Source organism: Diadema antillarum, unplaced genomic scaffold, assembly GCF_040938485.1.
Source record: "Diadema antillarum isolate AM-2024a unplaced genomic scaffold, OU_Dant_1.0 scf00000091, whole genome shotgun sequence".
Classification (NCBI taxonomy): domain Eukaryota; kingdom Metazoa; phylum Echinodermata; class Echinoidea; order Diadematoida; family Diadematidae; genus Diadema; species Diadema antillarum.
The window spans coordinates 1410562-1438495 of record NW_027270980.1 but is presented as its reverse complement, the minus strand read 5'-3'; the positions used below and the strand labels follow the sequence as shown (position 1 = coordinate 1438495).

Genomic DNA, 27934 nt, shown 5'->3' with positions numbered 1-27934 from the left:
GCCGTTACCATGGCAACGCAGCTTCCGACACGTCCGAAAAATATGTCTTCCACATCTTCCCACCAAGATCAAGGTGTGTGCCACATTTCATAAGCTTTGGTCAAAAAACTGAGGAAGTAGTTAAATCCGCAAGATCTTTCCTTGATCTTCTGCCATTAATATGCCGTTACCATGGCAACATACTTTCGGGTACTGTCAAAAAATGCGTCTTGCACATCTACAACCAAAGGCACACATCTGTACCAAGTTTCATGGAAATTGGGCAAAAACTGAGGAAGTAGTTTGCAACACAAAATTTTCCATCATTTTGGCTCATAATATGTGAGCTGTTACCATGGCAACATACTTTTTGTCACTGTCAAGAAATGTGTCATGCTGACCTATATCCTAAGACAAACATTCAATATGAATTCCATGAGAATTGGAAGAACACTGATGAAGCAGTTTTGCCATGAAGCATTTTGCCCTATATTTTACCAATAACATGCCGTTACCATGGCAACGCACTTTTTGCCACTGCGGAAATATGTGTCTTGCACATTAACATATTTAGACGAACATCTGTACCTAATTTCATAAAAATTGATCAAAAACTGTGGGAGGAGTTCGCGACGCAAGATTTGTACCCATTTTTGCCCATAATATGCCGTTACCATGGCAACGTACTTTTGGGTACTGTCAAAAAATACGTCTTGCACATCTACAACCCAAGGCACACATCTGTGCCAAGTTTTATGGGAATCGGTTGAAAACTGAGGAAGTAGTTCGCGACGCAAGATTGCAACGGACCGACCGCCCGACCGACCGCCCGACCGCCCGACCGACCGTCCGCTGATTCCTATATACCCCCTTCAAACTTCGTTTGGCGGGGGTATAAATATTCCTTCCTTCTGCGGACAATGGCAGAATGGAATTTTCTACCAACGAATGTATTCAAGGTCAAGAGTAGGTGATGTGGATATTTCAATTTTCATTCGGGGGCCAATTTTTAATGCACCTCTTGCCACCTTGTACCTGCAACCCAATATCCCAGCTGTGGAGTCTTGTTTGACTTGTGATGAGAAAATCTTGTGAATATGAAGTGAAAGGAACTGCATTATCCTTACAACATAGTAATCCAATATTTGATTCTGCAGTTTCAGTTCACGTACTGCATGCTGGGGAGAATCAAAAAGTTTTTAACTGGGTCTCAAGTAAGACGATTTTTGGCTAGTGCAAACTCGACCAACTCGCACTTCAGTACTAAATTCAAGGTGTAGGCAAGATAGCACATGGATTCAGCGTTTGAAGGTTCTTGCGACACACCAGGGTAATGCCACCCTGAAAAAAGATGAGCATAGGAGCAGGCCTAGCCAGGGTACTACAGCACCATTTTAAATTTTGTCATACAGTTGTAACATTCTTGACCATCAATGACAAAGTTTGTTGAAGTACAATTTATCATCTTTTGTCCAACTTCTTCATCGATATTGGCTTGCTGCAATATGGGCACTCCCCATACAGGGTATTGAATCCAAGACCTGTCATGTTCTGGCGACTCGTTGGAAGAGAGCAGAGCCACTGAAAAGCAAGAGAAATACAAAGATCATCACTGAAATTAATTCTCCCTAAATCAAAGTTGAACAACTCGATCATGATACAATGTAGACTTCTAAACCATGAGGACTCGGATTGTTTTAACTACATGCATTACATTCACTAAAATGGGCATAATTACTGACACATAATAATGGAAAAGAAAAAAAAAACATTACACAAATACCCACAATGATATCATTTGGGTTGATAGTGAGAAAAAAACAAACCTTCAATAGACTTATAAATACTTCATGAACTTCTACAAAGGTTAGTGATATTGGGGATAGCATGATTATGTGAATCACATTTTCCCCTCTTTTTTATTCTACATCATCAGCATTGCATTGATTTACCAGAATCTGGAAATGTCCAGTTTGGAAGTGTCCAAACTTACAAATTTCTTTTATGACCCAAATCATTAAGTTATGAATGGTCATAATTCTGCATTACACTGTCAATCCTTGTATTGTAAGATTTGCATTTTCCTCTATGTGCCACATCCAAAGCGCACATATTTGTCCCCACTTTTTTTAAGAGCAACTTAGATTTATGTTGTGTTTGTTTTGGGTTTTTTTCTGGGGAAACTGCATTATGCACGATGAGCTTTTTAGTACTGTAAAAGTTGAAATTTTCGCACATTTTGCGAAACCAGAAGCGAGCGCAAAAATAAAAGCATGAAAATATTTTTGCGTGCCATATGTTCCAGTTAGCTGATGTCTTGATTCCGCGGAATTAAAAACACGCGAAACTCTTGCAGTAGTCCCCTCCATTTCCAACAGCCTACCTAACTAACCATTAAATACTACAACTTTAACGAATCTATATGACTTAGTTTGAATTATGCAACTGTTATATTACAATTCACTTATACATTATGTAAATAATTGATATCATCACTTTGAATTCATATAATCATGCCGTGTTTTTGATTGTATATAATTTTGTTTGAAATTAAAAATATATGAAATGAGATGAAGATAGAGTGAGTGCACTGAAGGGAGTAGTTATCAAAGAGTTAGGAAATGACTGCAAAGGCACTAACATCAATTTTTTTAAAATTGGAATTTCAACACAAGAGAACAGAGAAAGAATTGTAGAAGCAAAACTTGTGCATACCTCATGTAAACATGTCTGGTGAAATGGCTTATTACACTGAGGATTGTCACAAACTTGGTCAGGGATGATACTATCCAGGCGATATGAGTAACAGATCCCACATTCTTCTGTGAAGTCCTGTTAGATCGAGAATAATCAACCATAGATCATGTCGAAAAAACAAGAACAAAAACCAATCAAGAGACCCGTGTGTCTAGCGCTCACCTGAGCAGCACATTTCGCCTTCATGACACCCAGAATTTTCAAACTTGGGTATTGCAGACCCCCTCCCTCCCCTCCCCCCCTTAATACTACACACACAATATATCTACAAAATTACAAATTAATTGAAAATTTAATACAGTTACTGTTGCTTTGCCTCTAAAACTCAATGAAACTTATGATTGTGACTACACAAGCTGCTATTATTGATTCTCACAAACTTTGCAATGGCAGAATTACCTATATTGACTTCCAAAATCATTGCTCATCGGAAATTCAAATATTCCTTTACATAACAAGGCCACTCAGAGTAAAATATGACACACACACAAACACAAACGCAATATTAAAATTACGCAAAACAAATCAACATTTTGCCTGCAAAACATATGACTGCATCAAAAGTGTTACCTGTTGCTGGGAAGACGATGGCAAAGGGAAGTCCACATCCAGAACACTACGCAAATTGGCCAGCAAACTTGCCGAACTGTTCCACGTGAGCAGGTTGACATTCAGATTGTGCCGAAGAGGACCGATTACTGCCAGGGAAGGTAGGGGAATGAGATTGTGAGCAATGCTTACTTGGGACAAGATTGGAAAACACACACACACACACACAACTTACATCAAATGAAGTATTTCAGCTATAAGATTTACTTTATACAGAAAAAAAAAATCATCCAACTATGAAGGGTTCATGACCCTGCAATATTCTTCTGGCATACATGTGTGGTTGGTATTTGGTCTGTTCAGCTAAATTTACACCATTCATATCTTTCTGAAACAGATGACATATCACTATGGGCAAACAACAAAAGATAGGATGTTGAGATGATATCATTACATGCCTTGGCCATGTTTCTAAGCCTTCCAATCTCAGTAAAATAAATGTGGAGGTGGCCAACAAGTTACAGCAATGAGCATTTGGACAAATATGTTACCCATTTCTCAGTCTGGCAGTGAGAATTTGACTGTTTCTTTAAATGCTATTTCTGTTCCAGGTTTATAGAAAATAGGCTACAGGCCTATTGTCTCTTTCTTCATTTGCATATCATTAGAGGAGTCTCCATAGTGACAATCAAAGAAAAACAAAACAAGAGAAGAGACTAATCATAGTATCTTGTGGTTATAATACATCAATCTATCATGATGATTATTATACCCAACATCTTCAAAAACCAATTTTGAAATGAAGATTGGATTTTGTCACAAGAATAATCCCGGATGCATCAAACACATGAGTTAAAAATCACCCACTGTGGTATCCTGGTATGGCCATGACTCTTCAGTTATAACTGAATCAGACTGTTTGATGGGGAAATGGTATGGTCACATATGTATGTCCAGTATGTGTTATTGTGACAAATGATTTTAAACTGTTGACGAAAAAGAATGGTCAAACATTGTTGCAATGACTTTCAAGAAAAGAGAGCTGCACTTAACATGACATAGACTGCATCTATGACACAGACTGTCAGATCAGTCATATGTATGTGCTATACATGGAGTGGCAACTCTTTGCAATCCATGCAAACACTTTTGGGTTTTAAAGCGTAACGATGGGATGTCTAGTCTTCCTGTGGGCTTTGTAGCCATGCTGAGCACTGATCTTAAAGACAAAGTCTGGTAAAGAAGAAAAACTTCTCATTTCATTGAATTACAAGCTGCATTTCAATGCAAAATTTTTAATAAAATACTACAATTTGTTTAGAACAGAATAAGAAAGGATAGAATAGATGGAGTGGCAACTCTTCGTAATTCATGCAAACATGTTGGGTTTTAAAGCGTAACAATGGGATGTTTAGTATTCCTCTGCGCTTTGAAGCCATACTGAGTGCTGCTCTATCTTAAAGACAAAGTGTGGAGAAGAAGAAAGCTTCCCATTTCATTAAATTACAAGCTGCATTTCAATGTAAAATTTTGAATGAAATACTACAATTTTCTAGAACAATCTAGGAAGAATTCAGTTATACACATGTATTTCTGTTCTCTTCATCCTGCACAAACTGAAAGGAAGAGAAAACTAGTTCCTCTTAAACACTTGATATCTTTCATGATGCACACATTTGTGCATGTTAGTTTCCCACCTCTTAATCCGGCACATTAAATTGATCTTTCAAAAAAAGCACCCTGACACAGTGTGTTCTACCATGTTTTCTACTTTTTGCAGTTAAAAGTGTAATTTTCACACTGCAGTTTGAATTGCTGCTCCAATTCAAAGCAGATACATTTCATCGTTGCCAGCACATTGAAAGAGAAAGCAAAGTGCAGCAGGGTTAGGTCTTTTGTGCTGTAAGAATGTGAGTCCTAATTACTGATGTGCTCTTTTGTCAAAGCATCTGGATACTACTTTTAGTTTAATAATCAAAAGACAAGCGCATAACTTCTCAGCAGAGTCATGCATGACATCAATGGCGAGCAATTAGTTTCTACTCCATCTAAAGAGCACCTCCCTGGTTAGCTGGCGTAGGATTGGTTGCACCTACCATGCTCCGCCCCGAGAAACCTGCACTGGGGCAGCATGTGGGGATGGAAGGGATCAACGGTGATTTGAAGTGACGAGTTGTTCCCTGTAATAAAGAAACAGAGGCACTCTTGTGAAGAGACACCGAGAGATATCCTGCACACAAGAAACTGAACAATTCACGGGTGCTTTGGAGGAAATATCTGAGCTAAAACCTGTAGAAAGCATGGGGGAGGGGCAGGAGAATATACGAGGTATGCTATCAATCTTACACAGATTCGGAGGTGTAGAAATAAAATATGCATCCCCCCCCCCAAAAAAAAAAAAAAAAAAGACAAAGAAAATGGTATTACAGGAGGCAATGATGAAATGTGGATTTAAAACATATGACACTCATTTCTTGCAACAAGATCAAAGATGCAACAAGTCACAATCTTTGTCATTGGTAGTACATACTCCTTTGTCATGGAGCATGGAAGGGTGTATGTTAAGGAGGTGCATCAGAATGCCTTTGATAAGCCAGTCACCCTACATGTTGAGTTGACATAAAAACTGAACTAACCTAATGCTATTCTGCGGTGCACATCAGCTGGTCCAGGTTTTTCTGGTTCTAGGATCCAAGCATTGGCATCAATCTCCGCCATCTCATCCCAGAATGGCTGGTACTGCTTCAGGCATCCTTCAAACTGGATGAGAATATCCCGCAAGGTGCACTGTAGAGAATGCCATCAGCCACATGATTTAAATTCTTTTTTTTTAAATGAATACGATATGTTAACATTGTAGTGGTAAGCATTTGTAAGTATTTCTTTGTGAAAACATAGAAATATATACCACGCCAATCAGAGTCTACAGAGTCAGTACCTCAGTAAGTGCTTGTATGGCAGCTCGTATATGAATGCATCCATCTTGCGTGTTTTGTTTTGTTTTGTTTGATTGATTATTTGTTTGTATTGTTTTTTGTTTGTTTTTGTTTTGTTTTGTTTTGTTTTGTTTTGTTTTGTTTTGTTTTGTTTTGTTTTTTTTGGGGGGTATCATATGTTTTACTTACAGTTCTGAAAGAGAGCAAAATGTGCAGTTTTCATGGGTTACACATATAGCATCCAAGAGGAAAGTAAAGCCATCACAACCTGAGACAAAAATCCTTGGGTGAATGGCTCACAGATAATCAAGTATAATGACGCTGAATGTTGCATAGTCTTGCCTATTTCCCATTTGGTATGCATTCATATGTTGTAAAGTACAACGGTACACAAAATAATTTTTTATATCAAAGCAAAACATATACATCAAAATGCAGTGAACCGCACTACATGCTTTTAGTTTCTTCTAATGATATCTTTATCATGGCCACTACCAGCACTCACCTTGTGGTTCCAGTGCAGTTTAAAATCTCCTGGCAGATTTGTACAGCATGTTGGGGCTACAGAAGGATACTGTATGGATAGAAAGAGGACATCTTGTCAAAACTGTGACATTGGCACATATACGTGTGTATATGAATACATGTTCACATACATATAAATCTTACACTATGATGAGAACACTAGTATTTTTTTTTTTTTTTTTTTTTTCCCTCACTGGGATATTTATTATTCTCTTTCATCTATACACATATTACAACATATTTCAAATAACATCATGCTTTTTTTTCGAATTCAATACAATATACATCAAGAAAAAAGGTGTCTAAAAAGACACCATTTTTTCTGAAACACTTGCAACTTATGATTATTTCTTGCGATAAATTTCTCTCTATCATAATATTCCCTTATACTATATTTACATAAATCAAAACGAGGTATTATTTTTCTTATTTTACAAACATAAATTTCATATCTCACAAGCATGGTAATACAATTCAATGCCGAATTGTTAATACCCCCAAAACCAAATAATTTATTTTCCGTCGTAAATGTTATTTCTAACCCCGTGTTAATATTAATCCATTCTCTTACTTCAACCCACAATCTATCAACATATTGACACTCACTAAAAAAATGTATTAAAGTCTCAACATTCACATTACAGAATGAACATTCACTTCTTTCAACCAATCCAATTCTATTCAACATCTTATTTGTATATAAAATTCTATGAACTATTTTAAACTGAAACCATCGTAAACTAACATCTTCCGTGCTCTTAAACGGGGCAAACGAAAAAGATTGCCATTTCTTTTCTTCAAGTTGTATCAATTGTCGCCATCTTAAAAATCCTTTACATTGATATACATTATTTCTATTCTTTAACAAAACAGCATAAATATGTGAACATCCTTTAGAATGTTTTATAACCAATTGTAAAATATCAGGTATAATTGGTTGACAAAACTTTTCCATATTATTCATACTTCTATCACAACCTGCTTTTTTAACCGCATGACATATTCCAAAATAATCTAAAAAATTAACGTCAACATCATATTTCCTCTTAAAGGCAGTAAATGATAATACATTTCCTTCTTCATCTAACAAATCATTAACAAAACGAATTCCTTTTTGATACCACTTTCGTTTAAAAACCGACGCATTTCCTATAGTAATCTTATTATTTTTCCACAAAGGTTGACACTGAAAATTATTACAATAAACCGAAAGTAATTCGCCGTAAGCTGCGAATACTTCTTTCCAAAAGGGATTACACGTATGTGAGGCTTGTTCAAAGAAAAAAGCATTTCCGAGACTCATGTCTAATTGATGGGTACGGGGTAAAAATATACTCAATAATTTTTCTGACCATTTATCCGTTGTAAATAACAATCGCCTAATCCATGATATTTTCAGTGCTGTAACCTGTGTGTAAATATTTATCATTTTCACTCCACCTTGTGCGTATGTCTGAGACATTTGAATTCTGTTTATTTTATCCGGCTTCCTTTCCCATATAAAACTATAAAACATATCATTTATCTCATTCAAAAAATTACCTTTAGGACTTGGCAAAGACAAAAACAAATAATTCAATTTTGATAACAACAATGACTTAATAACTACAATTCTACCAAGCACTGTTAAAGAGCGTTTACGCCAAGAGTTCATTTGTTTCCTAATCACTTCCATTTTGTCATAATAATTATACTGAACAGTTCTCTCTAAATCAACAAAAAAATGTATACCCAGATACTTAAAACCTCCTTCATACACCCAATGAAAATTCCTTTCAGGCAACATTCTATCTTCTTTATTCTTACATTTCCCTATCCATATTACTTTTGTTTTATTTTCATTGATTTTTAAACCAGATATATTTGCAAATCTATCTACAATATTCATTGCTATAAATAAATCCTTCTCTGTACCATTTAATGTCAACAGTGTATCATCCGCATATTGAACTATTCTATGAAACATATTATCTATTTTTATCCCTTCAAATGAATTAGGTCCAGAAATCATCAAATTTAATATTTCACTGCACAACAAAAATATATATGGAGAAAGAGGGTCGCCTTGCCTGCAACCTCTTTCTATCTTAAATCTCTCAGTAAAAAAACCATTAATCTGAGCAGACGAAAAAGCATCAGCATATAAAATATTTATCCAAGAAATTATTGAGGGACCGAAATTGAAAAATGACATCACTTTTGTTATAAACTCATGAGAGATTGAATCGAAAGCTTTTTCAAAATCAATCAATAATAATAATGCTGGAATATCTTTAACATCTGTATACAAAATCAAATCATATAAACGGCGAATATTCTCTCCAATAAATCTACCTGATAAAAACCCTTTCTGGTTTTCACTTATCACAAAAAACAAAACCTTCTTAATTCGATTCGCAATACATCCCGATGCTAATTTATAAACTACATTCAACAAAGAAATTGGTCGCCAATTTTTCAAATAATACTTATCTTTATCTTCTTTAGGAATCAAAGTTAAAACACCCAATTTTTGAGAAAAAGACATATTTTCCTCTGTATATGCATAATTCAATGATCTCAACACTAAAAACCTCAAATCTTCCCAAAATACTCTAAAAAATTCTACAGTAAATCCATCCATTCCAGGTGACTTATTATTTTTCATATTTTTCAACATTTGATCCAATTCTTCTATTTGCAAAGGGCCTTCTAAAGACAATCTAAGTGTTTCATTTAACCTTGGAATATCTTGACCTTCTAAAATTTCTTGTAAATCCATATCTTCAACATTTTGCTTCTTATATAATAAACTATAAAAATTTGCTACTTCCTCTAATATTTCCTGTTGCTGATTTAATATCTTTCCATTTTTATCCACCAATTGTAAAATTTGCTTATCTATAACATTACTCTTTTCCAAATTCAAAAAATATGTTGAAGGCTTTTCACCAAATTCCATCCATTTAATTTTCGATCTAAAACATATACTATTCACTTTTTCCTGTCTAATTTTATCCAAACATTCTCTCTTTTCTTTTAATTCCTCTAAAATAAATTCTTCATCTTGTTGTATTAACAACAATCCTTCCAACTCAATTATATCTTTTTCTAATTGCTTTTCCTTATTCTTTTCCAATTTTTTCTTATAACTCATATAACTTATTGTTTCACCTCTTATCAACATTAATAATGTATCAAAAAATAATTGATCATTAATAACAAATTGACAATCTCTACAATCGTAAGAGATATCATTTATCGCATAAAATTTAACTGTTTGTGTAATCAATTCTTTTATCTTTTCAATATACACATCATCTTTCAATAATGTATTATTAAAAAAAAACACTAGTATTGATAATAAATGAAGACACTTTGAGTGACCAGGGTCCTGCTTTGTTAAGATTCAAATTGTCAAAACTACATAATCAAATCCTACAATTAAAGATAAGACACCATGAAAGTTGTATATTCCTTAAAAATGAATTTAAAAAAATACAGCAGTATTACTACAATGCTAGTCATTGTCACATGCAGTTGGGTTAAAACTGCACCACAATATCTAAATCATGCAAAATAACATGGGCTGCTAAGGTGAAAATGATGATTATCATCACATGATGAAGTCAGGATGCTTTACACAGATTTCTGTGGGGGCAAGCTGATGTAAGTGGACCATGACAAACACACTCCTGTTTTCATCGATCTCAATTTAATTTTCTTGAATTTAAATCTAATGAAATACATGGGACCCTTCTTGCAGAGTTGGAGTATTAGCACTACAGTGTAGATATGGCAATCAATAAATACAAGCCAGAAATAATTTTGCCTTAATTGGTACACTGCTTTTAAGCACACTCATAAGCACTCTATGAGATGCAGGAATCTATATTCATACTTGCTGGTGTAGTTGAATCTTGATGGTGTGGGTAGTGCCTGAAATTTCCTTGGACAGTAGCTCAAGCCTTTTGAAGTCAGCGTCAATGTCACTCACTCTGTAGCAAAACCAAAATTTAAACACTGAGCAATTACATACAAAGATGTGATACATGACAAAAACCACAAATGAAGAAACAATAAACAGAAACTGGCATTTATACATGTACACCCTAACTCAGTTTGTTGCATGCCACAACTCGTATGGTTATAATCAATTTAAACTGCACAGTTGTACTCTGACAGAAACTCCAGAATGTTAGCATCATTCAAAGAGCAATTTCACTCACATTTGCATATGTTTATCAGGTACTTTACATTCAACTACAAGTATTTCCATTACATTTTACACCAAAATGCGCTCCTGCAATGACCTAAAACTCCTTGCAAGCTCTATAAAGATTCTCTTTGGCTGTCTTAGGTTTGTCATCACGTATATAATATCAGCACATAGCCCATGAATGCGATTGAAGTTTGTGTCACTGTCTTTTTAAATGGCCTTTTATGACTTGCTGTTGTGGAGGATCATCATGACCATTTCTTTATAGGCATCCAAACTTGCCTCTCCCAGCCTATATCCCCGACTTCTTGGACTATTCTCGAGTACAGAGCCGAGTCATCAGCCAGTTTCAGAAGAGGCATTCCCGTCTTGCAGCCCTTTTTCTTGGAGGCCTCCAGCAGGCTGCAGAGCTCTTGAATGAAATTCTCTGGGTCGGTCGCCGACTTCAGCCTACTCTGGATCATTTTTCTGTGTTTGCGTAGATGGCGTTCTAATCTCCAGTCTCCCCACACTCTGTCCGAAAAACAAGAAAGAAGCACTTACACAAATATCAGGACGTGGCTCATTGATGTTTTGGAAGACCAGTGAGGCCAGAAAACTTTGAAAGAACTGTCTAAATCTTGTTCTAAATGGTTGACCAGACATTTGAAGGGCGAGTATAAGACTGAATATAAAATCTTCGCAACACAATTTATTCACTCTGAAATGCACATACACAAGGATTAGTCATTTCTTAACTGCAGCAGCTTAATCCATTTAAACTTGACAAAAAGAATTAAATACATGTTCATTCTGATGCCAAATACCATCTGTAGGCAAAATGTAAAAAAAAAAAAAAAAAAAAGAGAGAGAGATATGCAGAAGGATGTTACTATGTTTAATTCAATAACTGACACAAAATGCATAACAGGTGAGGAAGAAAGAAGGAAAGCAGTTGGAATATTGAGAATAGCACCTTGCGCCATGGAGGCATTTATCTAGAGGAAGCTCCAGATGAATCTGATGCTCTTCTCCCTATTACAGCAAAAACAAAGAAACAAAACAATTAATGACATTGAAATGCGCATTGATACTCTTTTTTTTTTTTTTAAAGGGGAGGGGACTAGTGGCCAAAGTAAATTTATCCTATCACATTCTTCTAGAAGAAGATAAACATAGCAGGCAAACACACTCTTCTGATTCAGTGCATATTTGAGAAGATCGGTGGCATCGCTCACACATTTTCTGTTTTGGCTGTGTTGATGATGTCTTTTAGTTTCACAAGTGTCCCACTTGACTGCACATAACACTTCACTGTATTTCTTTTCATACATATGAAGGGAAATCATCACCATTCGCATCACTTGGTTCTAATGGTACAATCATGCAAGAATGATGACTTTTGCATGGGGTGGGGTGGGGTTTATAGTTGTTGAATTATGTACAAAAGAATTATTTCATAATCATTGCACATACTGTAAAACATGATATATTCGCGGCACGAAATTTTCGCGAATTGGAGCTGACGGCCTTTTTCGTGGCATGAAATTTTCGCGAATTGCCACTGGCGTCCAATGCATATAGTGTAGACAAGAAATTTTGCGTGCATTTTAATTTCGCGAATCTTGGCGCTCGCGAAATTCGCGAAATTAAAATGCACGCAAACAGTCCTCGTTTTACAGTACACAACACTGGACATGAAAGTCATATAAGGTGATATCTTTGCACTATCTAATTAATTTGCATATTGGTGATCATAAGCAAAATCAGTTTTGATATGAAGTTGGCTAAAATTAATGATTCCATATCTGTTTTTTTTTTTCAATGAAACTTTCAACTCTTCAGCATGTTTGATTTCATTCTTCTTGAACATGATGAGGAATTCTGCTACTGTAAAAGTGGTTTCTTTCGCGTACAGAAACTTTCGCGGTTTCCATCGGTGCCGACTTTTTCGCGTGTGTTTAAATTCGCGGTCGGTAATGATAGAGTTGTAACAAGCCACGAGTTCAAAACATTTTCGCGTGATGTTAAATTCGCGGTTCAACCTCAAAGCGCGAAAAGCGCGAAAATAAAACCACCGCGAAAGAAACCACTTATACAGTATATAATCACACATTAGGCAGAAGTCATTATTCTGAGTGGAAAATGGAGGGTAACTAGTATGGCAGGTTATAAACAGTGAATTTACCTGGACTTTTATGATACCCATCCATACTGTCCTGTCAAGGTTCTGTGGAATGAGAACGTGCCAAACATCTCCTCGGCTCATTGCTTGCTCTGTTCTTGGGCCTGTTGTCTGAAAGGAAGTAATCAATTTAAAGGAAATCGAAGCCCAAATATAAATGTGGATTGAGTGAAAGCAGTCATATTAGAAACTCTACTAGAGCATGTGAAAGTTTGAGGGAAATTGGACTATCAAATCAGAGGTTAAACATTTTTGACATTTCTGTGCCATCATTGCTAGACAAGAAGACTACTATCATCGATCAGGTCGCAACGGAAAACATCAATACACAAAAATATAAGAAGAATCCAAGTCCCAGCATCATTTCATTTTTCATGAACTAGATGAGCTGTGATCGATATATTCCGCCAAGTGTAAAAGTGTCAAAATGGCAAAAACTCCATTTCTACTGGACATGGACTTGGGTCTCACTCTCAGACGCAAATATTTGTGGTTGTTACTTAAGAGTAATTAGAGTGAGTTTGTGCATGTTTGGAGATCAATTGACGAGGAGGTGGGACCGAAGTCAGACCCTACAATAGCGCCGAAAAAATGTTTGTGGTGTTCTGTTCTATACTATTAAACTTATTACTAAATTAGAGGGTTCTAGTACTAGTATAGTAATGTATTATTTACAGTTCCCACAGTCACAGAGAGCTAGACTCTAGATCAGAATCAGGGCCAGTGGCAGTGCGAGGGTACATGTACACTGCAGTCCTACTGTCTGTAGCTAGGGTTCTCTGACGTTAGCTAGACAGCGAGTAAAGTTCAACCCCGGGGCGCTCCTAGCTCCTCGTACACGTTTGGGCTGGTCCGCGCAGTTACATAGCGAGTAGGGCACCACAACTGACAAATAATTGGACACATGGGACTAGGGTGACGGGGAGAGTAATCTTCTTGCCTTTTTTTCTTCATGTAAGTAATAGAGATATTCCAGTGCAGCTCATTATATTTTAAATGGCCACAAGATATATTACAAATGATATAGTCGGATGGAAATGACACTAGAAATCGTAACTCGAGAATCTATCGTACATTAAACTCACCTGTAGCTCGCTTCTCCGCTTCTTCCCACCGTGTTTAGTGTTATCGTAGGAACGGTATTATGTAATGCGCATGCGATATGCAGCAGACAAGCCATATCTGATCAGCATGTAGCATAGCGCAGCAGCCATGCCTGCGTGCATGCATGCCTACGCCAGCAGCCAGCGCGCCAACAACCCGCGATCAAAGAGATTATACCACAAGAGGGCGTAGTCCAGTGAGGAGGCAGCCGCGCGAGGGAGCTGCCATTTCGCGTTGTGGGAGCCGCCATTGCACGGATTCTGTACAGTTATTAATCAGTAGAAGGTAGCGCACTGTTTTATGCGCTCGACTTGAATATTCGGCGCAGTGACCGTGCGTCGTTTTATTGTGACGTCACAAAGGTCATGTTTAAGCGTCATAATGGTGCTGATGTTGTTTGATTTTATGGCATGAGTGGGAATGTACGCGAAACAAACGTCATAATGCTCAAGTACTGTCTAGTCTACACCCAAGTTTCCACTATTTATTTTGCGAACAACAAAAAGGTCTGGACTCTACCAAATGGTTCAAATGATATGATATAATCGTAGAAATTAATATTTCAACAACTAACCACATCGTGATTCTGAAAATGAAAATGTGTAATGAAGAATAACATATCACTCCAGATACGATATGAGAAGATATGACTTGAACGTAGACTTAGATCCAGTGCCAGGAGCTGAGTGTGCGCTCCCTCTTCAATTTTGGACGCACTATTTGTACGCACGCGTATGGCGACTACTTACTCTATAGGTATAATCTCTTTGCCCGCGATCAAGCGAGAGCGAGCGAGAGAGCTAATCGTGCGCGCAGTATGTGTGGTGTGTGTGTGCATGCGCTGCCTCCTCCATCACAGTGCTCTAGCTACGTGTATAATGCATGCACCATGCATGAAGAGTCACGTCGGTACATCGGTACGTAAACTTACGACGGAAAAACCGGATATCGAAGAACGTACACCCAATTGTAACGTAGGCGATTCATCCGTTCGTGCGATCCGACCCACGACCTGTGATCCATCATGAAATAGTAGAGAGGAACCAGCCAGCAGCTCGAAACGGTTACGTCGCCAGTTTGTGAATGGGTTAGCAGTTGTTCCTGGATATCTCTAAATTTTAGAGTACAAGCTCTCCCTACGCCACGCTGAGCTACAATTCTCAGTGTGAAATACATAGGTATGGATAAATTGCATTGCTAAATGAATTGCTATTGTGTGGCATTGCTATTTTAAATGCCTAGTAATACTGGCCTAGTTGTCGCCCTAGCTAGCGCCCTAACGTTAGTAGGCACCTATATCGCTTACTAGTATTACTGTACGTGTGTGGACGTTTGGCGCAGATAACTGTTTAGACTAGATCATATGATTATGACTCAATGTCTAACGTTATAGTATTACTATTATTAACGTTAGTACTATCAATGAATCTTGAATGTTCTGATGATCTGAGTGATGTTAAATCTTCTTGCTGTTCAGTATTCGAGACCATAGACATAGATCATAGTCTCGACCCTCGAAAGTAGAGCCTAACTTTGTTAGAGGTAAATTACAGACTGTACAGTCTGAGTGTGAAATATAACCATCTAAGTCTTACTCTTAGTCTTAAGTCTAACCATGGAGCTACCAAAAAGATGGAGTAACAACGGTTGGGGTCCTTTTGAAGTGATGCTCGAAGCCGACTCGTAAAAAGTAATCCTCGCTAAGCCCCCGTGAGCGAGAGCGATGACAGATGAGACAGTGCGTACGCACAATGACGTCATCCGCAGCGCGTTCGCAAACTGGTTCTTACCATGGAGTTACCTAGCTCCATGGTTCCACTATGGAACGTCAATGCATGGGACTACACAAACTGCAACTGCCCCGTCGACTTCGAGCATATTCGATTTAACATGATTCTGAATTAATTATAGCTACAAATAGTGAATCTGCAGTGTAACAAATTGTTTAACATGTCATACCGTCGTTTAGTATGTAAATCACGATATGATACGACCGGCATGTAAACAAACACTGCACTCTCGACACGATCAATAATGGCCGTCACGCTGTCCCGAACAAACACAAAGACAAATAACAGCTGGCTTCACAACGGTATAGATAAAATGTACGCAATTGTACGCAGTCAACACTTACGTAAGATTGTAGTTTCAAATGTCAGCTTTACGGACAGATATTGAAATATGTGGAGAAATGTGAGGGATTTTTATTTAGAATTTTATTCTTAGGGTATGTACTTTACCACAGTCACAAAGCATGACGACAATACACTGTACAGTACCTTCGCTGTTCATGGGCCAATTCAGTTCGTTCAAAGTGCACTGCACTCGGTATCTCCTCTGTTTTGCCTGTGGATATTATGCGCATGCGCGTGGTCTTCAGCAAAGTTTTGCGCAGCCATATGTTGTTGCAAGTCGAGTTTTCGACTCGATACAGCACTATATTGTATGTGCAATGTTGGTGAGTATGACATCATTTTTGCGGCTCGGAGCATCGTTTGCCAAAGTATCCCCTGCGGGACGAGTTAAGCCGTCCCAGCGAGTGCGGTGCTTTGAAGTCTGTCAGAACTGACCGCTCGTAGTTGGGTTACGTAATATTGGTATTAGGCCTAACGTTACTGCCTGCCTTGCGTTGGGCCGGCCCTTGGCCTTGTGTTGACCGAGAGATCAGTCTGTATCTTGTTGGGGATAGATCTATATCATCATCTATCAGTCCGGGAAACCCGCTCACGAGGCCAGCCGAGCGAGGCCTGCTCCCTGTACGAGCACTGCCTCGCCTCACGAGGCCTGCCGAGAGCCTCATGAGGCCTCCCGACCCGGGGGAGAGCCTCAAGAAGCTCCCTATTCACTTTTTATTCATCTCACATCTGACATATAAATTGTCACAATTTTGCACGGTGATTTTTTGTTACACATACATGTCCACTAGGGGCCTATCCATGATGAAAAGAAGAAAAAATTCTGTCTGTTTTTTTTTTTCTCCAAAAATCGAGATTTAATCAACCGATGCAGAGCGACCCATCAAAACACGGGCGCCAGCGTGTTCGCACAATGCAAGACAGCCGCACCTAGCGGCCTGATTCGACTTAATATTTTCGGTGCTTTTTTCTGCAGCTCTCGCTTCTCCGCGCACGAATCATCCACGTCAAGCTGAAGTCTGCCATCTTTTTACAAAAATTCATTACGGGAAAAATGAAATCAGTACTAACCTGATCTTGTGCATATAGGCCTATTCCAAATTACTATTCCACACTGATAGAGTAGGTGGGTACTCCAGTTTGTTAGCAAACTAATCACTTTGTAGGAATGACCAGTTCACTTTCTTCGTCAATTCCGCCGCCCGCTAACCTTTGGGCGCTTTTTCTGGAATCATCTCGCGACGCGACGTCACATCACATCATTATCACGCATCCAGCACATACAGACAGCGCGCAAGCTGTGAGATTTTGAGAGCGAGCTTGCGCACGCACCGGAGGATACTGTATCCTCTGGTGTGTGCGCAAGCTTGCTCTCAAAATCGAGCTTGAGCATTGAGGCTCTTCTCGAGTCAAAATTCTCTCATAGCACTCCTGAGCAGACCGAAATGGCCAAGGGTCGGTGTAATGTTGCGATTGTTGCATGTACATGTATTACTATGGGGGTAGGATGTATGTTTGTGCTTCCATGTGTTTATATCAGTGCTTCCATATGTTTATATCATTGCAGAGTGCATACAGAAAAATTACAAATACCAGTTCGAGATGTGCTCGCTACTCATTGCTATCGCATAGAGGTCTACATTATTGAACCCGACCAGACGCTGTGCAAAGCACGGCTGCCGTGACATTTAATTGTGTACAGCATGCATCAGGGCTGTTCTACAGATACAATGTAGTTTAGCATTGTAATCATGCGTGTATGCGTGGTGGAGGAGCACAGTCTGTTGAAATTAGCCAGCAAATACAGTGTAAATGATGTGTCATTGTACATGCTGGCTTCTGGACTGTAGTCTAAAGTGTAATGCTTATCATGCTTACTGTAGCCTCATCCAGTTGCTGAACAGGCTTTGATGAGAAGCACCGTAGTTCTAAGTAGCCTCATCTTGTTGCCTCAACAGGCTTTGATGAGAAGCACCATAGAAGTATGCACTGGACTCCATACTAATAGCCTGACATTGCGTAGCTTTGCTGTCAGAAACTTGATGCAACTTCACACTCAAATGCTAATGTGTATCACCCGAAACTTTGTGATTGATCAGAATCAAATGCAAAGTTGTGTTTTTTTATTTGCATTCAAAATCAAACGTTCTTTCAGCAAGAAACTTTTTTTTTCAGCAAGGAACTTGCATATCCAGATGTAATGCTTGATAGCTGTTATGTTAAAGTTAAAATTTTCTTGTTTTTTTCTCCTTTCTCTCCCTCTCATTTCTCTCTGTTGTTGTGTTATACATGCACGCTTATTGTTTTTTGTGTGCCTATTTCTTCTCTGAGGATCTACACATTTAACTGTTGGATGTGTAGATGTAGGCTATGATTTTAATTTGTAGAAAATGTAATATTTCAAATGAAATGAGGTAAAGTCCTGAAGTCACACACTTTGGCCCCAAGCTTTATGGAGGTCAGACGTCCAAGGTGAGGATTTGTCCTCAAATATGCACCAAAAGTGTGTGAAAATGTCTCAAAAGGTGCACAAATAGTTTGTGGATATGTCATAAAATGATCAAAAGAACTTTGCAAATTTCACGAAACATACACAAGACATTTTCCAAAGTGTCGGGACCTAATTGGGTTTCATGAAGATTTTGCAAACATAGCGCACGTCTTGCCAAGGTCTCGGGCATATGACGAGGCTTTCAAGACATTTTTGAGAACAAATTACAAGCAAATCATGACCCAGTGTGCGGAAAATGTTCACGAGAAATGTCAGATTTTTAAAAAACCACTGCCAAACTAAAAACAACACCCACAAACAGTTGACAGGGCTTCCGAACTCCTGCACAGGTTTGGCGATCTTTTGCAGACTAAAATGCGAATGTTGGAATTTACCTTTTTTGGGGGGACATTCGCATCCTTTGCAAATTGTTCGTGTGCTCCGTGAAATCAGCCCTTAACAGACAAGCCAACACATTTCTCAGGATAGAATAGCATGTGCCATTCCCTGCCAGATGGCTTACTGGTTGCTTGGAGTCGTAAAGTTCTAAAAAGTGTACATCATACATTTCACTGTGTAATCTGCAAAAAGCCTGCCATGGGAGGTGAGCGGGTTTGGCATGTCATCGATGTAGGCAAGAAATAGGCGTGGGCCCAGCACACTGGTACTGCCCAGTTGGACTCCTGACTGTGCCCTGGATGGGATTAGAATGAGTCACCACAACCTGTTGCCTGCTGGTAATAAGTTGGAGATTGCAAAAATAAATTTATGCACTTTCTGATCCAGTAATAGTGAAGCTTGACTTGTGGACCAAGAGTGAATGGTTGACTATGCTGAAAGCTAAAGTTGCAAAATGTAACACTAAGATGTCCATCTTCTTTCCCTGGACCATATTGTTGATCAGCTCATTAATGAATTCCAAAAGCTGAATTTCACAGGATCTTGTCCTTCTGAAACCATGCTGTAGTGGGCATATAATATTATTATCAAGGTGATCTTTTCTTGCACTACAAGCCTATAAAGCATCTTGCAGCACACACTCGTAAGACACACAGGATGGTCCATTGTAGTTTGAAGGTTTGTATTGCTCTCCCTTCTTGAAGGTAGGAGTCACATTGGCCCCTTTCCAGTATCAGCGGAGGACTGAAAGATGATGGCTAGAATGGGTGCAAGTTCATTGGCCAGCTCTTTTAAGACACATACAGTAGTTTGATGTCATATTGACCAGGAGCTTCCCTGGCTTGGGGTTGTGAAGTTATACATGTAATGTCTTACACTGAGAGCACCTGAACACCTTGTCTAAGACTTAAGTCCCTTGTTGGCATCTGGCATTTGGTGGTGAACTCTCCTTTAGAGTACAAGTATACATGTACACAGGTAAATTATAGGTCTATACAGAAAGTATAGGCTGTGTGGTGTTAAGGTAATCGGGGTTCTGCACTTGTTCAGAGTGAAATTCCAAAGTCCTGAAAGTGACAGGTCATTCTTCTTTTATCTCAAAGAGTGGTATGCAGGTATAATAAGTTTATCATGGTAGAGAAAATTTTTGTAAGTTTTGCATGTTACTGTCTGTGTCAGTCATTTATATTTGAGTTATTGACTTGCAAAATCATATTTTCATCAAGAGTCAAATGCAAAACTAGCATCTTCAACTTCTTTGCTTGTAAACCTGGAGAAGTTTGATTTGATTTGATCATAGTTTTTGTTTTGTTTTGGTTTTTTTTTTTTTTTGGGGGGGGGGGCAGAGAAAAATAATTGGAATAGAGGATTAGTCAGGGATTAAAGACAGGGTGATGTTGGGATACCATGGAATGGGAAGTCTGGCCCAGCTCTGATCATATTAAAAAATCAAGAATCCCGTAACAAATTGCGTCAGAGCTTTATCACTGATCTCATGTACATTGTAAGTACATTCGCAGCCGAAGACTCTTGACTGGAATCGGTTATTACCAATGAGTGTACGCTTCAGTGCACAATTCACTGACAGGTGGCTAACAGGTGCTATTCATGGTCTTTGAATATATACACTATACCCTAGTGGGTAGCGAATGGAGGTCAATTCAATCAAATCACCCATGTTTCCCGACACTACAGGTCTTTAAAATACATTTTAGGCATGTCTTCACCAGCTTGAAGTTTCAAAATAGCACGCTATTTTGCAGTTGCGAAACTAGCCCGATGTCAAAATAGCGGGCTATTTGTGTGGTGGAGACCCAAATAGCGCACTACTAGTATGTGGTCGGGAAAATATCCCAAGAAATCTTGGGCTAGTTCGTGAATTAGCGCACTAATTCGTGAACTAGCGCGCTATTTTGGTTGTTCAAACATTTCAAATTGTTAATTTCATATAAGATGTCTCACTGGACAGAAGAAAGACTAGCATTATTGATATCCCTTTGGAGAGAATATGCTGTACTGCTCACCTCCCTGGTTGTAGTATCGTACATACGGTGATATAGGGGATTTTGCGTGGAGAAAAACCACTTTCAAACCGCGAGCTAAGCAGAGTAATGATGCAAAGTGCGCATGCATCAATTTTCGTGCTAATTTTCCCAAGCGGGCTGTTCGAGCTGATGAAGATGCACATTCACTGTATCGGGCTATTTTCCAAGACTGCAAAATATTTCGCTAGTTTGAACTTCGGGCTGATGAAGACACGCCTTTTGATGCAGCCAGATGAGCTGTACAGGAAACAAGGATATATATATATTATGATATTTGGATTTGTATTATAAGTGTGTGTGCATGTTATGTTTACATTATTTATTTTTTTTTTTTTTTGCTCTTGTTTGTAACATGACAGTTCCAGGACAGCATTTTGCCCAATTCATTAACACGCTGAATCATACAAAACTGCATTTGTATGCAATTGCATTTGTTATTTCAGACCAGACTTTTGTACATGTGCATACATTCACCTATCTGGAAGAAATTGCGTGCAGGTATCTAGTATTTTGCCATATTTGGTCATTGATTATGTTTGTTCAGTGGTCTTGACCATTGGTCATGGACTTGTAAATTTGAGGATTAGATTTTGTCTAAAGGTACAATGCCATCAGTACTAAGTTATTGTGTCAAGCAGGCAATGCTTCCTGACTATGTGGTTATGTATAAAACTTGAGATAAGAGCATTCCACAAACATTCTTTAGCCAACCTTCCCGCCCAAAGACAAATTAACCCGTTGAGGACGGTTTGATTTTACTACAACACGTATTTCCTATAGACACCTGCCCGAGTATACTCGGGACTCGTCCTCAACGGGTTAATGTGCAAGAGAAAATTATTTGTGAAACCATCCATGTTGACTTGGACAGAACATAAAGAAACTATCTTGAAAGGTAGCACTTGACTCATCTAACTAAGCACATTTATGCTTAAGAAAATCCAAGCAGGATTCCACATATTTATGCACTGTACATAAAAAAAAAAATGTACACTGTATACACTAAATAACCAAGGCTACAAAGTCCTTGTCCTTGGAGAATGCACACATCTGTGAGGTACACTGTATGTGTATGATCCCATTCCCAGTATCTACTGTTCATGTTTGATTTTGTGTGGCCTGTCCAACAGCATGACTTCTTACATGTACATGCACCAAGACAGGCAAATTGGTCATGTGACTCTAATTCTGTTTGCATGGACATTCCTGTGCTTTATCACACACACACACACACACACACACACACACACACACACCGAAAAGAAAGAAAAAAAAATAGATGTTTCACTGTGATGGCATGATTGCAATCTTTATTCTAGGAGGATGTACAAAGTATGGTAGAATCTTGAAACAACTTCCCAATGTGTGTATGTTTAGTGAAGTCTCACTGACAATTTGTATACTGTAAAAGTGGAAATTTCGCGGTGTGGAAATTTTCGCGTATTTCGCGCAACCAGAACCTACCGCGAAAATAAAATCACGTGAATATTTTTGCTTGCCATATGTTCCAGTAGTTGGTGTCTTCATTCCGCGGAATTTAAAACATGCGAAACTCTTCTAACCCTGCCGAGCGCGAAAAATTAGTCGCGCGAAAATATCCACTTTTACAGTAATGTGTATGTCTATTGAGAAAATTATATTGTTACATCACTGAAGCTGATCAGATGTAAGGCCTTGGGGTGCCATTGAATGTTTTGCATGAAGCAACCCCCCCCCCCCCCCCCCCAAAAAAAAAAGAAAGAAACACAACAAAACAAAACAAAAAAATGGGGGGATGGTTATAGCCTTTTGATGTGTCCAGTACTCATACAAATTACTGTAGAAGTGGAAATTTTTGCGGTGTTGTCATTTTCGCGCATTTTGCACAACCAAAAACTAGCGCGAGAATGAAAGCCCGAGAATATTTTTGCTTGCCATATGTTCCTTTGCACGATGTCTTGATTCCGCAAAATTAAAAACACACAAAACTCTTCTTACCGTGCCGAGCACGAAAAATTAGTCGCACGAAAATATCCATTTTTACAGTATGAGTTTGCATTCTATACAAATCTGTGCCTAGTCAACCTTGCATAAGTCAACCTCACATAAATCGAAGGTCTTTTCAAGTCCTCTTTATATTCTGTTGATTTTAATCCTTCATAAATTGAATTTTCTCTATAAAAGTCAAATCTATTTCTTCAGTCCAAATAGATTCAACTTGGGCAAGGTTGACTGTATTTTCATACCTCCGTTGCATTGTCCTTGTATTCTTTGCAGAAATCTTTCCTTGTATAGTTGAAGCGCCTGGTATACATCTACGATTTATATTTACTAGGCTGATTACTAATTCTGCTCTTTACCATTTTATAAATGTGATGCTGATGTAAAAAGCATGCATAGCAGAGAAAGTTGCCTAAGTTACTGTAGAACCATAAATTTTTGCTGCATTTTATCTTTGCAAATTTCATGAGAGCCAAGATTTGCAAAATTAAGATGCACACAGAAGTTCTTGTCTACACTATAAAGCATTGGATGCCAGTGGCAATTCACAAAAATTTCATGCCGTTAAAAAAGCCATCGGCTCCATTTTGCAAAAATTTCGTACCGTGAATATTTTTTGCTTTTACAATAATGTTGAAATCTGGAAACTGAATGAAAATAAAATGTACAGTTGTACTGTATATGGCAGTTGGAGACTGAAAATTTTCAAACAGAGGAACAACATAATGTTAAATCGTTTAATTAAAAAACCTTATCCATGGGTCAATGGCAAACTACTTTTTGCAAAGGAGGGTCCTATATAAAAGGGAGGTAAAGCTTTTGATGATGCCACATGAAATAAAGAGCAAACTGGTACTGAGCTCAGAGCTGTATGTACAACTGTAGTATGTAGGGTTGTACACTTGTGACACATTCTAGGCCAACTGCGGTACTGTACATTGTACAGTGTGTATACTGTACCATACAACTTCTCATTGACTGTAAGTGATAATTCTGGCCAAGTGGAAGAGAGCCCCCTAGTGTTGCCTTTTTTTATATTGGACATGTGCATCTATGTACTGTACATTGTACGTACATGGTGTAAAATCATGTGGCAAGTTGGTGTATTTAAAAAGGAAAAAGAAAGAAAGAAAGAAAGAAAGAAAGAAAGAATAAAAAAACTGTCAAATATAATTATTTGAAGGCATAATGTATAATCTGTGCATCAGACAGTTGTTTGTCTTAATCTCTGCATCATAACAACTGTAGGATTAGATACTCGGGAGATTTTCCAGGCTGGACTGAAATGATGTTATGGGATCCAGAGTGTTCCTTCTGATTATCAAAAGCAATATTAAAAAGGCACTTGTACTTACCAGTAAACAGAGTAGCCTGTGTCATATGAAATTAGAGAAATATTTTGCATTGATACATGTACAGAATGTACTTGTGGTGGTGAATGTGGCCAGAGTTTTCAACAATTTTGTAAATGTTGCAGAGCTACCAACTTATTATGTTTTTACTACCAGAATAATGAGTATGCTTTTTCTTCATTCAGAATAAGAAAATACAGAATTGGAGCAAAAAGCAAAATGCTTTAATGAAATTTTGTGTAGCATATTTGATACATGCTAAGTGTGCAATTTTTCTTTTCTTAGGAATATACAACTGTATGTGTTTTACCTTGAGATCTGCAGTGTGGTTAGCAGCCTTGCATGTCCATTGATAAATTGCATTACAGCTTTCAAGTGAGCCAAAAATAATTTTCAAATGATGTGGAGGACTTGCAGTCAAAGTGATATCAAGGCAGTATATTTATTTACTTGTTTGTAATACATGAAAAAAAGAAATATAAAGAATCTCAATAAGATCTCTGCATGGCTGGTTATGTAGCTTGCCGTACATTGTGTAGTTTGTTAGTACTGGGGAAGAAGTACACAAACCTGAGGAAAAAGAATCTGAAGATTACTTCAGCTGAAAATTATCAATGTTTAATGTGGTGAAGCATATGATTTCATTATCATTATTAATCTTGTAGTTGGTAGTGAAAAAAAGTTCATGTGAGTGATTTTATTTTCGTGTTTGGTCTGGAGATGGTTATCTTTTCAAAACCTCACTTGCATCATATCTGATAACATCTTTCAAAGTACATGTAAAGGGAAAGCCTTTAAACTGTCTTTGTTTTGATTTCCTTCCCCTTTTATGGAGGATATTTATGAGCAAAGAAGAGAACACACATACGCACAAAATGAAACCATCAGAAGCCCACCTGACATTACTATGGAATTGAAGTCCTATTTCATGGAAATTTTTGCTTCCTTTCTCTTTTGACAATGAAGATTTATCCATTCATAAGATTTTTTTGACGTTTATCACCCAGAGGGTCTTTTTTCCCACATGCTTGTAAATTTCAAACACTTTTTAACAACTTGTGTGCATTGTTGCTTGATTGTGGTAGAGTTCTAAATGAATGTTGAACAGTTTTGTCCTCAATTAATTTTGCAATGAACAGTACATTTGATTTTCATAGCAAGGGATGTGAGAAAAAAACCCAATATTTTTGTGTAGTTTTAAATTTTTTTATCACATTTGACACAGAAATGAAATATTAGAATATGAGCATTGCCCAGAGAACCAACCGTACAGTAAAGGGCTTTATTTTTAGTAGCCTGTGTTCACTCCCGCTATAGCATGTGCGCACAATTTCCCGCAGTATTTCTGGAGAGAAGTGAGTGTTTGAAAGCAAGAGCTTGAGTCTCCATTTCACCTGCCTTAAAAGGTCCCAACCTGCTGTCAGTTGTCTTCTTGGGTTTGTTGATGAGCCGTAATTATGTGTGTTGCGTGATGTCATCCTCCCATGCAACCTTATTTGGCTGCACAGAGGGGGTGGAGACTCCACCATGACACTATCTCTTTCTGCCAATAGAAATCGCCATGAGCTCGGTTGCCCATTGTCTGTCGCTGATGCATATCCTGTTTATTTTCTGTTACTTCCCATAATGATTCAATAAACTCTGGACTGTGCATTTCTTGTGACGATTGTACAATGCAGACCGTCCAAACTCCTCCTCTTTTCCCTGCGTGCTGTGAGCTTAGGAGAGAAAGAGAAAGAGAGATGGAGAGAGATGCGAAGAAAATAGGTTTAAAATGTGTATACTAGTACAGCATGTCATGTGGGGCAATACCAATAACAGTTTAAAATATTGTCTGAGCAGTGTCGAAGTCTCATATCTGAAGAGGGAACTTCCTTGATATGTTAGTTCCTGGTTGATTCTTGCTCATAGGAAATTGCACGCACACTCTTGATGTGTAACTCACACACACAAGTTCTCTCGCACAGCCAGGAGTATAGGGTGTGATAAACAATCCGTAGATTGCTCGGTCGGTGCTCTCGCTGCTCCCTTGCCAGAAGTGCCTGAGCAGACATGGTGAGTGGAGGGTTATCGTTTTCAATGCTGCCCAGATGTTGTTGTTGTTGTCACCATTTTGATACCAAGGATATACAGTGCTTTATGTGTCTTATTCTCCGGAAGTATTTGTGGACCGTGACTGAATGATCATCTCTTCTTCTTTTCCCTCTTTTTTTTTTTTTTTCATATTCATTCCATGTGGTGAATTGTTAATTTTTGTGTATATTTTCTTGCTCTGACATTATTATGCAATGTTTTAGATGACTCAATTTTTTTTTTAGTGACTGTTCAGCAGCAGCAGCATCATTTCGATGTGAATGTTTGAACTGGGAAATCTCTACATGCTATAATTCATGGCAAGAGTCATGTTGGCTTATCATTTATCAATGGTGTAGTACACTTGCATGTTCATAGCTTTGAATTTACACTGTTAGTCATCTTTACAAACAATCATGTAACACTAGAATAGCCAAAATTAAGATTTCTTTTCTTTCTTTTTCTTTTTTTTTTCCCCCTGAAAGGATGACTCTGAAGTGCCAATTATTGTTTTTTTTTATTTTTGTATTTGCCTGTGAGTAGTAAGTCAGATGCATTATGTGCAATTCCAAAGAAGAAGAAGAAAAAAATCCCCACATTGATGACAGATACATTGTGGTCATAATTCATTCAGCGGAGTACGTGTATTCATTCAAGAATGCACATAAAAGCTGGTTATTCTTGGTGCTGTGTTTGCAGTTGTAGCTACAGTGGTGACATTTGGACTTTGGACTGATGTGTCTGGAAATGATGTCAGGCTTTTAAATGGATGCTGTCATATGCCAATTTGTACACGGAAACCACCTGCTTGCCATGATTTCAGAGTCTAGTGTTTTCTTTGTTTTGTTTTGTTTTTCTATGCTTGTTCTTCCATTCTCTGCATAGAGTGTTATTTTTCAATCGAGAAGTAGAAAGCTCATCCTGTGATACCTAGTATAGTTTGGCTGTAGAAGAGATCTGATAAAATGTGGAAGTGTTTTGTCTCATGGTTTGATGATGAATTTCTGATAGATAATAACACTGAGCAGGGTGTACTTTGATCCCCCTATTTAAGCCTTGTTTATTTTTGTTGACATCCGTAAGTATCGTTTATAGAGTAGATTCACGCAGTGATTGCAAAAAAAAGGGGTATAATTTTAAACTGCACTTGTTTCTTCAGGGTGACTGAGTTCAGATCTTCAAGCAAAAACTGTGTAAGATTTTGAAAAACAAATTGTGTCTACAGATGTCGGCATCATTCAGTGTAC

General features: G+C 38.0%; 2 protein-coding genes across 3 annotated transcripts in view; one reads left to right on the top strand and one right to left on the bottom strand.

The window, feature by feature from the left end:
- Positions 1-1440: 1440 nt before the first annotated feature.
- Positions 1441-13199, bottom strand: LOC139718183 (E3 ubiquitin-protein ligase FANCL-like). The gene is made up of 10 exons (XM_071629663.1): positions 13112-13199; positions 11900-11958; positions 11227-11457; positions 10627-10723; positions 6727-6795; positions 5922-6072; positions 5382-5465; positions 3307-3434; positions 2695-2811; positions 1441-1560 (listed from the first exon to the last, which is right to left on the bottom strand). Exons 1-10 carry the CDS (start codon positions 13190-13192, stop codon positions 1441-1443), a joined length of 1137 nt encoding a protein of 378 aa, XP_071485764.1. The 5' UTR covers positions 13193-13199.
- Positions 13200-15222: 2023 nt separating this feature from the next.
- LOC139718250 (protein Smaug homolog 1-like) overlaps positions 15223-27934 on the top strand; it is a 63363-nt gene continuing 50651 nt past the window's right edge. Inside the window, exon 1 of one of the 2 annotated variants that reach the window (XM_071629731.1) lies at positions 15223-15390. Coding sequence is in view for 1 of the 2 variants with exons in the window: in XM_071629730.1 (XP_071485831.1) it covers positions 26667-26669 (3 nt within the window). In the remaining variant the exon portion in view is untranslated. Of the gene's footprint in view, positions 15391-26133; positions 26670-27934 lie in introns of those variants that run through there. The other variant, XM_071629730.1, reaches the window with a different exon arrangement.

Coding starts and splice junctions, on each gene's coding strand:
- LOC139718183 (XM_071629663.1), bottom strand. CDS start 13,192: ATGAGCCGAGGAGATGTTTGGCACGTTCTCATTCCACAGAACCTTGAC. Junction 10,724..11,226: donor GGGGATATAGGCTGGGAGAG/GCAAGTTTGGAT, acceptor GTTTTGCTACAG/AGTGAGTGACATTGACGCTG. Junction 5,466..5,921: donor GCACCGCAGAATAGCATTAG/GTTAGTTCAGTT, acceptor TCTTTATTACAG/GGAACAACTCGTCACTTCAA.